At 41.8% G+C, this 12632-nt stretch overlaps 1 protein-coding gene across 2 annotated transcripts; it reads right to left on the reverse strand.

Moving 5' to 3' along the window:
* Nucleotides 1–5117: 5117 nt before the first annotated feature.
* On the reverse strand, nucleotides 5118–12427 carry LOC125318507 (myosin regulatory light chain 2, smooth muscle minor isoform). 2 transcript variants are annotated; one of them, XM_048289315.1, is made up of 5 exons: nucleotides 12328–12427; nucleotides 11391–11426; nucleotides 7023–7220; nucleotides 6676–6837; nucleotides 5118–5615 (listed from the first exon to the last, which is right to left on the reverse strand). In XM_048289315.1, exons 3-5 carry the CDS (start codon nucleotides 7204–7206, stop codon nucleotides 5443–5445), a joined length of 519 nt encoding a protein of 172 aa, XP_048145272.1. In that variant the 5' UTR covers nucleotides 7207–7220; nucleotides 11391–11426; nucleotides 12328–12427; the 3' UTR covers nucleotides 5118–5442. The 2 variants fall into 2 exon arrangements, with proteins under 2 accessions (XP_048145272.1, XP_048145271.1); XM_048289314.1 differs by lacking the exons at nucleotides 11391–11426; nucleotides 12328–12427 and adding an exon at nucleotides 8692–8923.
* Nucleotides 12428–12632: the final 205 nt, after the last annotated feature.

Here is a 12632-nt window from a genome sequence, read left to right on the forward strand (position 1 = left end):
ACGTGTTTGAGAGAGTACTGAGGGACTTTACTCAGCAGACACAGCACTCCTTGCATTCCCAGGTCCAAAGTGCTTTATACTTGAAGAACACAAATTAAAAACTCCAACTAAGCATTGAAAAGTACATTTTTGGCTGTTGGGCTGTTGATTTCTGCTGGGTTTTTGTTCCCTGTTTTCTATGATCAAAGTCACTGTACTGCCACTTGTGCTGTATGTCCTTCCCTTGTTTTTTATCATAGTCAATAAGTTGCAACAATTCTAGCCAAGTCTTTGTGGAGTTTTCAGCTCTTTCTGCACTAGTTTTAATCAGGAGTATTGCCAGACACTGTGATTCCATAAAGTCGAAAACTGAAATGCAAAAATAAATGTTGATGGGTATTCTTAATAAGGAGAGCTGAAGGCCTCCAATCTTTCAAACAAATGTAATTAATTCTGCTGAACCTAAGGATGTACATATGTGCCCTCTCCTTTTGTTAAGAGTTTGTATCTGACAATGTGTATGTACAAATATGGAAGAAAATGATATGTGCTCAATGTTTGGCTGAAGGTCTAAAATAGTGTTTTAAAACGTACCCAGAAAACAAGAAGCAGCACATTTAGTCAGTTGTTTGGCATGAAAAGTAAGCTGTTATCAGTTTTCTTATCAGCTGATGCCTCTGCCAGTTTGGTTGGCTGGTGGAGCAATTTCAAAATCAACATAATTCTCATGGGATGGGAATATGTTACCACTATTAAACCTTTTGCATTAGAGATGTTTAGCTCACATTTAAGGAAGAACTCAAAAGAGGGAAAAACCCCAGTGTCTGTGAGATACAAGGCCAAGTCAAGGTTCGAGCAACTCGTGTCTGATGCCAGCTCTACTTTAGCACATACTAAGACAGGTCTTGCAGGCCTCAGTTTACACCCACTCACTTGACTATGCTTGGCACAGGCTGGAAATTGTTGTGAAATACTGTCTTTTAACTCCCCATTATTCATAATTAAAAAGCAAACCAAAGCCTAGTTCAATATTTAGTGATACCCTAAAATAGTCAGAGTGAGGATTAAGGATTAAATAAACCTTGCAAAACTGAGCAATTTACAAGGACGCTAAAATGACTGCTGCTGCCATCATCTCCTCCTTTAGGCACCCGTATTAAAGTCAGTCTCGACCTGCCTAATCCTGTAGTATTTGTAACTGACTTTTCAAGCTTTATCAAAGTGCAAGGCTGCTTTACTAAGGGACTGAATCACAGCTGCATGGCAGGGGAGTCTGCACGCAGCAAGCAGTTGGGATTTTCCAGGAGGCCAGTTTGATTTCCTGCTCTCCTGTTAAGTGCATGCTGCTGAGAAACATGTAAACATCTTCCCTCAGATTTATTACATCGATACAAACTGCCTGACCCCTGAAGTCCTGTGATGCAGGGCCTATTATGTATGATCTCCAGGGAATATCACACTTCTGGGCTGAAAACATTCCTTGGCAGTGTTTTACCCATGGGCTGCAGAGAAAAGTAGGAAAAGCAGCCATGTGCTGCCACCTTTGATTTTTTATCTTTTTTTTTTTTTTTTTAAGGTGGAAAGTTTACTATCTAGTATATCAAAGGTTTGGGAAAACAGTGATCTCTGAGGAGTTGCTGCTCAGAGCACAAAAACAAAAAAGAGCTGTGTGGAGGGGTTTTTCCCCCCCCCCAGTATTACTTTTCAGTATTTCATGATAATTTTAAGCTGCATTTTGAGAGGCATTTACTTTTTGCCTCTGTATTGTTCCTAGTTTCTGCAATAGTGTTTCTGAGTTACTGTAATCCTAAATCATTTTTCAAAGGAGGAAGTTATCTAAAAATGACAGTAGGGTTTTGAAAAATTAAGTAAGAAGCCAAAATAGGAGCATGGGTGCATAAGCAGTACCAGTGGAGGATTAACTGCTGATATCTAAAAAGTTCTTGACTATACTTTGATTGTTACTCACCGGTTATTTGGATTTACATTGTCTGAATGCCTTTGCATTTGTTGTTGTTTGAAAATCCCCAGGAATATCCCAAATAATAGATTAATAACACTTCAGACAAGAAAAGACCACGAGAAACATGTGATGACAAGATTTCAGATATTTTCCAGCTTTTGGATCGAATGCAGGTGTCAGGACACAAAGGCATGCTGTTAGTGATGCCCTGTGCCAGGATGGGGCTGTCGTGCTGGATTCGTTTCTCCAGATACGACAGTGATCCTAGAAACAAGCGATCTAAAGATAGTCCCTAGGTCAGCAGTGAAACAGATCCTTGCTCCAGAGTGTAGGGATACCACCTCTGTGACATCCCTTAGCTGCTGAGCTAGTGTAACAAGCTGCTTTCATGATGTGAAATGCTTTGGTCATCTGATCACTGTGCCATAAAGATGGGTTTATTTGCTTAAATAACAAGCAGAAACAAGTGTAAAATGTTGCACATCACCTTTATCTCCAGCAACAGAGGGGAGAAGAAAAGGCAGCAGGCAGACAGCCCCTGGCAGCACTCGACACAAACGTGGTCCTCTTTGGAGGTTTCTTGTGCAGCCTCAGTAGCTCTTTGGCTTCATTTTGACCTCTGCATGTGTAGCCTTAGAACAGGGTAAATGGGTCATGTAAAATAAATCACTGCTTTTCAGTAGTGCTTCACGGGGCATTACAGATCCCTGTGGCTGTAAGACTATTAAATGTGTGCATGAGACTATGAAAATAGTTTTTAATCATAAGCTTAATCTGGTGTAGAGCTTGGAGACTGTTATATATGAACCCCGAGGGAGAGAAGATTAGGTTCTGAGATTTTGGCTGCAAAATGCTAAGGCTAAGTCATCAGAATTTTAAGCTGTTTCAGTGACCAAAGTTATTTTTATTTTTAGAAGTGAATTATTGATGACACATCCCTACAGCCCTCGGCACGCAACCTCAGCTGTCACATTCCTCCCTGGCTAGCTACAAAAAACATCTGATGCTCTTATATGGTCTCCTGGCAGGGGCTGTTGGCTTTGTAGCCTCTCAGTGGTTAAGAGGTTTATCCCCACTTGCAGGTTAACTGGTGTCCTGCAATAAAAAAAAAAAACAAACGGGGAAACTGGAACTTGAAAGGTTGTCATTATACTCAAACATTCTTGGATATTCTTTCTCAGTAACACATCTTCCTGGGTAGGTATCTTTACATGAGTACAGCTCCATCTCACCCTCTACTCAGAGGGAGCATCCAAGACCGACAAGGCAAAAAACAGCTACATCCCACATTTCAGCTGGCTGCTCAGAAAGCGAGAGCAGCAGTAGAGAGTATTTTTGAAGTGGACAATTTCCTCTCAAGGAGGATGCCAGGTTCACTTCTATGTAGCTCATATTTACGATTTTTAAATCACTACTTCCAGCAAGAATCCAGCTGGCACACCTGCCACTTACTCAGTGTAACATACCAGCACCTAACATTTACAGAGAAAACAGGATCAGGAAAAGAAGGGTTTAGGGATCCAGTGTTCTAACAGATCTCTGACTGTTAACACCATTTAGACACTCAAAGGAAAAAATAATATCTTACATCTGTCCTTTGTGCAGGCTGCTTGCATGTATGCACACAGTATTGAATTGCAGAGGTGACAAGATTAGTCTAAAGAAGTGACAGCATAACTTGTTCTCCAGCCTAATGTTTCATAGCAACATTTCAACAAGACAGTGTTTCCTAAATCTCCACTCTCTTGTCTTTGGCACATGGGCACTGCTGGTGAAAACTTCCATGCATACTCGTAAACTACTTACTAGAACCTTGCAGGTGTCATATGGAGAAATACCTCAGCAGCCATTACTGAAGAGCACCAAGATAGTTAAAAACAAAACTTTCAAAAAAAGGAGCAGCTGTGGCAACCTGAAGTAGTGTAGAACATAACGTGGGTAGGAGAAAAAGAAAAACTGAGGCTAAGTTTGTTAGCAGCTAAAACACAGAACTGGGAAAAGAATAGTTAAAAACTCAATTTTAATTAAGCCCGTAAGTGGAAAAAACCACCCTGGAATAAAAAAATAGTCCAAGTATGCCTACTGAGTATACGTTGTCAAGTTATTTACAAACCTGAAGCCAGAGTATTTTTCAGAGTTGCCATAGGGGAACACAAGCAATATTAAGTAACCAAGCCTTCATGCTACTACACACAAAATGAGACAAACCCACCTTGCAGAATAAGCTGTCAGAGCCTTTACAATCCTTTGTGCTCAATTCCTACTCCTTGGGGTCTTAAGTCGTGTGATATAGCTGAGAGCAAGCTTTCTGGATAACAGGTCATTATTTTAACTGATAAATACATAGGCAAAGTAAATTCTCCTTCTGCTTTCTAACTTGCAGTAGCCAAGAGAATGAGGCACACAGAAGAGCATCATCATACTAAGAACTAACAGAACAATCTTTCTCTTTTCTTTGTATTTGAGACAACAGCAGCACAACTGGGTCTGAAAGACTGTGCTTGGTTAAAAGCCATCTTACCAATATAGCTGAGGAAGATGTATTTTAAAAAGTGAGAGCAACTTCAGGACCCGTAGGGTTTTACCAGCTTAATTCTCAGAACGACTTGACTCACATTCTCACATGCAAATTAATTAGGTGTAGAAAAATAAAGCTTTATTTAAGTTTTCTGGCCATGTATTGCTGTTAATTAGTGCCAGCACAGATTCCTTTGCACAAGCGTTCAGCAGAAGGCAAAAAATATGCCTAATTCCCATTTACTGCCAGCATAAAGACTTAGCTAAGAAAGAATGCACAGTTTTGACATGAAAGTACTGCTAGAAAACCCATCAGTATTAAAAGGATGCAAAAGCTGGGCATGGTATCTGCTTAAGAATCAGATGTTCCTTGCTGGCCATGAGGCAGTTTTAACAGTCTTCCCTAACGACTTCTTTGGTTAACTACTCACACAGTAGTCAGATCCCACTTCAAAAACCTGAGATGAAAGACTTCTGCAGCTGCATTTTTAAAGATGCCAGCAGATGCTGCTAGGAGCATTTCAGAACCCTGTGACACTGAACAAAACACTACGAAAATGAATTTTCTAGCTTGACTTGCAACTGCAAGAAAAATACAGTGAACACACCTGCTTTTGTAAATGTGTAATAGAAATGTCATTCTTCACAAAAGATATTAAGGTATTTTATCTATATAGCAATCTTTATTTCAAAATGGCATTTATTACAAAAATGTAAAAATCCAGCAAAACCAGAAACATTGAGATTATTTTCCTGGACTATCAACTCCAGGGAATGTTTGTCCTGTAGCCTTTCCCTCACAATATTTTCCCCGCTTCCAGTCTGATTACAGGTGCAAATGTGCCTAAACGGCCTGGAATAGATAAATATATTGAAAAAGACAAAAGCTTTGGAGCTAAATGCATGCAACAAGTTCTATCAGGAAGAAACCGTTAAAAAGAAACGTAAGTGTTGAGATAATCCGCAGGTATCCAGGGATTTGCTCAGTCATCCTTGTCTTTCGCTCCGTGTTTCAGGATGCGCGTGAATTCGATGTAGTTGAAGTTGCCCTTTTTGTCGATGGGGGCCTCTCTGTACAGCTCATCCACCTCCTCATCCGTGAACCTGTCTCCCATCGTGGTCAGCAGCTCCCGCAGGTAGTCTTCTTGGATGAACCCTGGAGCACAGTGCAGGAGAGCAGAAGAGGAGTTTTTACATTTATCTGCTAATACATGGGTGATAATTTCTTTGAGTTCTTTCCCTCAATTAAAGATACTTACAGTCCTTGTCTGCCAAATGAAAACAACGCCATTAAAGACTATTACTAAAACTGCCAATTACAAGGATTCAATCAAACCAGGCATCTTAGTTTGAAAGGTCCCACTACTTCAAGTGAAGACCATTTTATGATTTCCCTCTGCTGTTCCAAATATAAAAATTTTAAGTATTCATACTGGACATCCTTCCCAACAGCAGGGCTACACTCCCAGTAGTACAAAGAGCTTTCTAGCAACTCTGCATTTAAAAAATCACAAAGGGGAACAGTTTGCCTTGAGCATTCCTATTGAAAACCACAAAAAAAAAAAAAAAAAGTCATGGAACTTGACTACTAACACTCAACAAAGGCATGAAACACAGGAAAGTTTACAACATTTCAAATTGATCTTAAACCAGGGTAAAACTCAGATTTACTGGTTGCAAAGAATAAATTTTTGGCATTGTTTATTAAACAAACGGGCTTGTCTAACTTGTGGTTGCTTCTATCAGCACTGTGAGTCACACAAGAATTTTCTTGCATTCATTTTCTTCTTTTAGTGCAGCTTAACAGAGGAAAGGTGGATACAAGTTGCTGACAGAAAACAAGTTCTTCATAAAAGTGTAACAGCTCACAAGTTCTTCATAAAAGCACAACAGCTTTGAAAATAATGATTCCCCTCATAAAAGTGGCCTCAGAGGTGAATTTTAAGTTAGGAATAAATTAAGGCCCTAGTCCCCAATCAGCAGCTTTTATACCTTCTCCTGTCTTGAACAACAGAACTGAACTGCCAGAAATTTGAAATTTTTACAGAGATTGAAAAGGTAAACTTAGCAGGTGAGGATACAGGCATGATTTTTAGTCTGCAGAAATTAAAATTTTTCAAGTTAAAAAATTCATCACTGCTTCTATGAACACAAGAATTTATTGTTATAAAAGTAAGTAGAAATAATACATATACTCTGTTGTTTCATCCATGTACCTGTTGCTTCTTCATCAAAGCAGGCAAAAGCATTCCTGATTACATCCTCCGGGTCGGTGCCATTTAACTTCTCACCAAACATCGTGAGGAACATCGTGAAGTTGATAGGGCCTGGAGCCTCATTCATCATGGCATCCAGGTATTCATCCGTTGGATTCTTTCCTACAAATAAAGGGATTCATACTTGGCTTAGCTTTCCAATTGAAAAAGTCATGTCAGTACAAACTGAGTGTTAATACAAAAGGAGCATTAATACAAACTGAGACACCTCTCATATGCCAAACTCAGCATTTTGATTTTTACACCACAAATTCGCTTGGCAAGCATAAAGAGCAAAGGGACATTACCAAGGGAGGCGAGCATGTCGTGCAAGTCCTCTTTGTCAATGAAGCCGTCCCTGTTCTGGTCGATCATGTTGAAGGCCTCCTTGAATTCCTGGATCTGCGACTGATCGAACATGGCAAATACATTGGAAGTGGCGCGCTGAGGGCGCTTCTTGGTGGTCTTTGTCTTTGCCCTTTTGCTAGACATGGTGGCTGTTGGTTCTAAGGAGACAGAAACATATCCAAGATTTAGCCTTATTAAACCACATTACAAGTCCTTGGGGGAAGGATGGGTATAGGGACATCAAGTTTCATGTTATCGGCATATACCCCAAAGTGCACATTTACTTCGGTATCTCCTGCTCCATTTTCTTTCATTCAGACTTCACTTGCTATTAAAGCATAATGTCTTTGAAAATTCAGGGACTTCATTCAGGGGCCTATTGGCACTGCAGGCCAATAGCACGCTACATTAAAAAACCAAAATCAAATCATAGCTCTTGAAATGAAACTCACAAAGTGTTTGCATTGCCAATTCAACACTCCACCTGCATCTTCCACAAATTAAGAGTATATACTGAGGAGTTTGGGAGGCACTGTTGACCTACCACATATAAGGATATGTGCTGCTAAACTAGCACAGTAGTTAAATAGATCAGACAGTATGATAAACTAACATTTTGGAGGGAAAAAATGTGTTTTAGGTGCTGAATAGCATTTTGTTAGAATAGCTGCCTTTGAGAAACTGAGAACACTGACTTGGTTCAGAAGCTTCACATTGCTATTCCCTACACAGTGTAAGTACTACACAACACATGCAAATGCCAGCATACTCTCTTTTAAATTAATTACTGGCATAATAGCTACAAAAATGTGAAGACTGTTTCTTTTAAAGTACCAACCCTTAGAAACATTTATATATTTTTACACATTTTCACATATCACAGGTATACCAATGTCATTGTTTCCCCTGAAGCTGTCAAATGAAGAAATAAACATGGTAGATTATAACACTAACACACTCAGGGAAGAAATGAAGCTTTTAAGTTAACTGAATCTATTTAGCTGGGAAGATACATGTAGTGTTCTAACTAAATGTATGACAGTACAAACTCGAAAAGCTGAGTCATTCACTGAAAGGCAAACACAAAGCCCTCAATATTGCTTTTGGATCAAAGTTAGACCCTCTTTAATGTTGTTTCCAAAAGTCTCACAACCTCTGCTTGCATTAGCTAAAACTGAAGTGTAATCCATACTGCTATAATCCTTTATTATGCTCAAAGTGTTATGCAAACCAGATTCCTTCCACCCTTGATTCTGAATTTTTACTGAAAGCACCTGTAGCAAATGTCTCTTGACAGAAGACATATTTAAGCTTCACCTGTAATTGCAAGAATATCAATATTCTGAAATTTACACTAAGTATTAGTTTTATAACTTAGAAACAAATTATCTAGTCAGAAATGCAATGCTAATCAAGAGTCATAGCACAGTTCTGTTTCTCAGATAGTTTGCTCAAAGATAGAGTATGCTTAGACTCCCAAAAAGTAAGACTGAAGTCACTAACTGGGATTCACCCATAAAAAAAAGGGAGTAAAATTAAGCAAAGTAACTCCCTTACACAACCAACCCAATATGCAGGCAAAAAGCAGTTATTATTTGGTTTGTTTAACTAAAAGGAAAGACATTTTACCTTGCTTTGTATTAGATACCTGACAGGGTGTACCAAGCATCTGGAGCATAAAAGGAAATTCCATGGTTACGTCCCTCTCAGTCTGTCCACACAGACAGCTACTGACTTCCCCTGCTAATTCCACACTTTTAAATCGTGCATCTACAACGTTCTTCTGACGTAAAAAACAAACCATTATGTCTCGAACTAAAAATAGCCCTGAAATGCAACTGCGCATCGCTCAGCAATGCAGACGTTCTCTTCATTGCACTCACTAACCACGAGCTACCCGAGATGTCTGGCCTCCACAACACTGCAACAAATAAATGTGAACTCTTGACATCAAGATATTTATGTAGACAGCTGACAACAAAGGTAGTTTGCTTTCAAGCGGCAGCCAAGGGTTGTGCATAACTTCCGTGGTTTTCTTACCTCTGTAAAAACCCTCAGGCAAGCTTCTGCTTAACTCTGGATTATTGATTAAAAGTTCCACTACTCAAAATAGAGCCAAACAGTATCTTTTAATAACTCTTCTCTGAAATAATGCAGTTTTCAGAATATGACCCATTCAAAGTAAACAAAAAAGTTTACTTTGCATGTGCTCATGCCAAGTGAATTGATTTTTGCCTTTTTGCTTTTATATATTCCCTATATTCTTTACATATATATTTGTAGCTCCATAGCCTATTCGTAGCTAACATTTTACAAAATACATTCCCCAACAGCTCCAAGGCCTGGGGGTCCAAGGCTGGATTCTTTGGGGAACTGAGGTCAAAACAGCTTCCCGAGACACTTTTTCATAAACAAAGTTTAGTTCCTGTCTAAAGGGGGAGGGGGTTCAGAAGAGGGTAGAACCAGGGGGGAATTACCTCATCACCTATGTCTCTAACTGGGGATTCTTGTCAGTTACGCTAATTTGCTGAACATCTAAAACTGTACTCCCTTTATGTTACAGTGTGCATCTTCAGCGCTTTTTCATCCAGCGTGCTGTGCACCATAAGGATCCTAATAAAGGCAATCCCTTTTTATCATCTAACTGTGTCTGGCTTGTAATTTTAAGACCAATGAAAAGGCATCAATCTTGCAAAGGCAGTACTCCCAGCAAGTCACTACTGCAATTCTCTCCCCTAAACTCAATCCTAAGCAAGAGGAGGTAAAAGCAGACTGCCAACACATTCTTTTTAACTCTGTTCAGAAGATTGACCTATCAGAGTATATTTTACTAGAACAAATGAAAAAAGTGCCAATGCTTGCATTACTGTTTTCTAAGTTTCTCTGAACCAGGCTTGGGAATTCCTCCAGTCCCAAAGAGCTGTCAGCCTAGCTACAGAGAAACATCAGATCTCACAGGACTGCAGTGCCTTTCAGCACAGGTTTGGTGCAGCTATGCCTGAAACACTGCACTCAGCTCCAGGAATCTCTGTTAGAAAGAGGTTGGTACATTTTGAAACATGTTCAGAAAACCAGCCATCAATACAGTTAGCCAAAGAGATCAATTTATGATTTAAAAGTTCCAAAAGTATTTGCACTTTGTGTTATCTCTCTGTATAACAGTGAATGATGTAACGAGCCAGAGCTAAGCTCATTTGAGTCAAGCATCAGACCCCTAATTTTAGAGAAAGTAGAATTTAACCTGATAAATTCACCAAGTCATTAAACAAAAAAAAAAAAAAAAACCAAAACAAAACCAAACAAACAAAACAAAAAAACCACCCACCACCAAAAAAGCCCCCCAAACCAGCCAACCAAGACCCAACAAAAAGATCCACACCTAAGCCAATGCTTTTATAGTTGAAATAGGGTTAGTAGAGGCTGCAAATAGAATTTCAGTAGATAAAAAGTGGGAATACTTCACATTAGGTAGTGCAAGTCATGACATGCAGGTTTAGTCCCTGTTGTTTAATACTATGCTGATACTCTGAATGGTCTGGGCCTTGTTTTGGAAGCTGTCCAAGAAACTTCAAATGTAGGACCTTACCTGTGAGACACACCATAAGATATTTCTGAAAATATAACCTTCCTTTAGGAAGATTTTCACATATTAAAAAAATAGTAAATAGGTAGTAGTGCTGCTTTGTGCTGCCTGTACTGTCTATTGCTCAGTCAAGCAACAACAGTGGATATCAAACTACAGAAGCACAGATAGTCATCCTGTGGTCCCTTCCTCTGGGAAAATGATAAACCCTTGGGAGACAAAAAACCTGGGCAACTAAAAATTTTGAGCCAGGCAATAAGCTGTGAAAATTTACAACCCACTAAGAGTGGTTTAAGCTGGACCTGTTCAGAAGCAGTGACCAAAAGTTATGCTTTGGAAAACACTCTCATGTTTCAACATTGTGAATATTGTAATAATTGCAGTATCTGTCATTCAAAAAAACCAAACCACCACACAATAAATCCCCACAACCCATAGCCAAGGAAATCTCTAAAGTAACTGAGACAGAACATCAAACTCAAAAGTCAACCTCAAAGCTAAATCCCACATTCTGTCCACAGTCAATTACAGCATCACATACAGTCACACATCCATCACAATCTGGGCGGCAACAGGAAGAGATAAGAGCCAGGTGCTCTCCAGCAGATCTGTGTCAAGGCTCAATAAAGAGCAGATTACACTTCATAATAGCAAACGAGCAAAAACCAAACCCTACTCTGTCCCACCCAGTCCTAAAAGCCACTCTAACACACTCCTCACTAGTAAGTTTCTCAAAACCACTTACCTCAAAATCCAGCGCCAGCGAGTCAACAGAGTCTGTCTGCAAAGGAGAAAAAGAGGCTCAGAGGTGACCTTATCGCTCTCTACAAACAACTGAAAGGAGGGTGTAGCCTAGTGGGAATCGGCCTCTTCTCCCAAGCAGCAAGCGATAGGATGAGAGGACAGTCTTAAACTGCGCCGAGTTTAGGCTGGACATTAGGAAGAATTTCTTCGCAGAAAGGGTGATTAGACATTGGACTGGGCTGCCCGGGGAGGTGGTGGAGTCACCGTCCCTGGAGGTGTTTAAGTGAAGACCGGACGTGCACTCGGTGCCATGGTCCAGTTCACAAGGTGGTCGGTCACAGGTTGGACTGGATGATTTCAGAGGTCTTTTCCAACTGCTTGATTCTGTGATTCTGAGAGCCCGGGAACCACTGCACGCAGTCCCCTGTGCGGCTATAGTTATTCCAAAACACGCACAGGAAGAGACAGACCCAGTCCCAGTACCTCACCCTCTTCCGACCGCAGCACCTCCTAGCCCTACCCTTCCCGTGCTCTAACAAAGCCGAGGAAACACCCGCAGAGGGCTCGATGTGGCCGGGAGGCAGCCGAACCCTTCCAAGCAAGGGAGACAAATAGTATCTTTTAATACAATTCCCTGCAATGATGCATGAAATGCAGCTCGTCCCCGCGGGCATCATCCCCGTCGCACCGGGCCCTGCCCGGCTCACAGGACGGGGTCGGGGGGCCCGGAGCCGGGGTCTCCCCCGGCCCCAGCCCGCAGGGCGGATCCCCGTCAAGAGCAGCAGCACCGAGACGAGGCCCGAGGGGAGCTGCCCCAGCGGCGGGCGACGCCGCAAGCGACTCCGGCTCCGCAGGCGACCTGCGGCCCGGGGACGCCGCCACCCCACCACCCTCCAGCCCCAGGCCCCGCGGGCAGCGGGCGAAGCCCCCCGACTCACCCGGCGGCGGGAGACGGTCCCGGTCGGGGAGCGGCTGGAGAGACACTTCCGGAGAGCGGAGCGGCCACCGCCCCGCCGAGCAGGAAGGAAGCTGTGGGCGAGACCATCCGCGCATGAGGGGGAGGTGGCGGCATGGCTCATCGCTTCGGCCGCCAGGCGCCACGACCCGTGTCGAGGAGAGGACCCGCGGTGGCGCGCGTGCTTCGCGTTCCTTCCCTGTGGTCTTTGCCTTCCTTGCAGGAGAAAGTCAGAGCCCCGAGCTCAGCCCCTCTACCCTGTGTGTGTCGTCCCCCCTGTCCCGCTGA

This window comes from Corvus hawaiiensis, chromosome 30 (genome assembly GCF_020740725.1).
Source record: "Corvus hawaiiensis isolate bCorHaw1 chromosome 30, bCorHaw1.pri.cur, whole genome shotgun sequence".
NCBI classification, from domain to species: domain Eukaryota; kingdom Metazoa; phylum Chordata; class Aves; order Passeriformes; family Corvidae; genus Corvus; species Corvus hawaiiensis.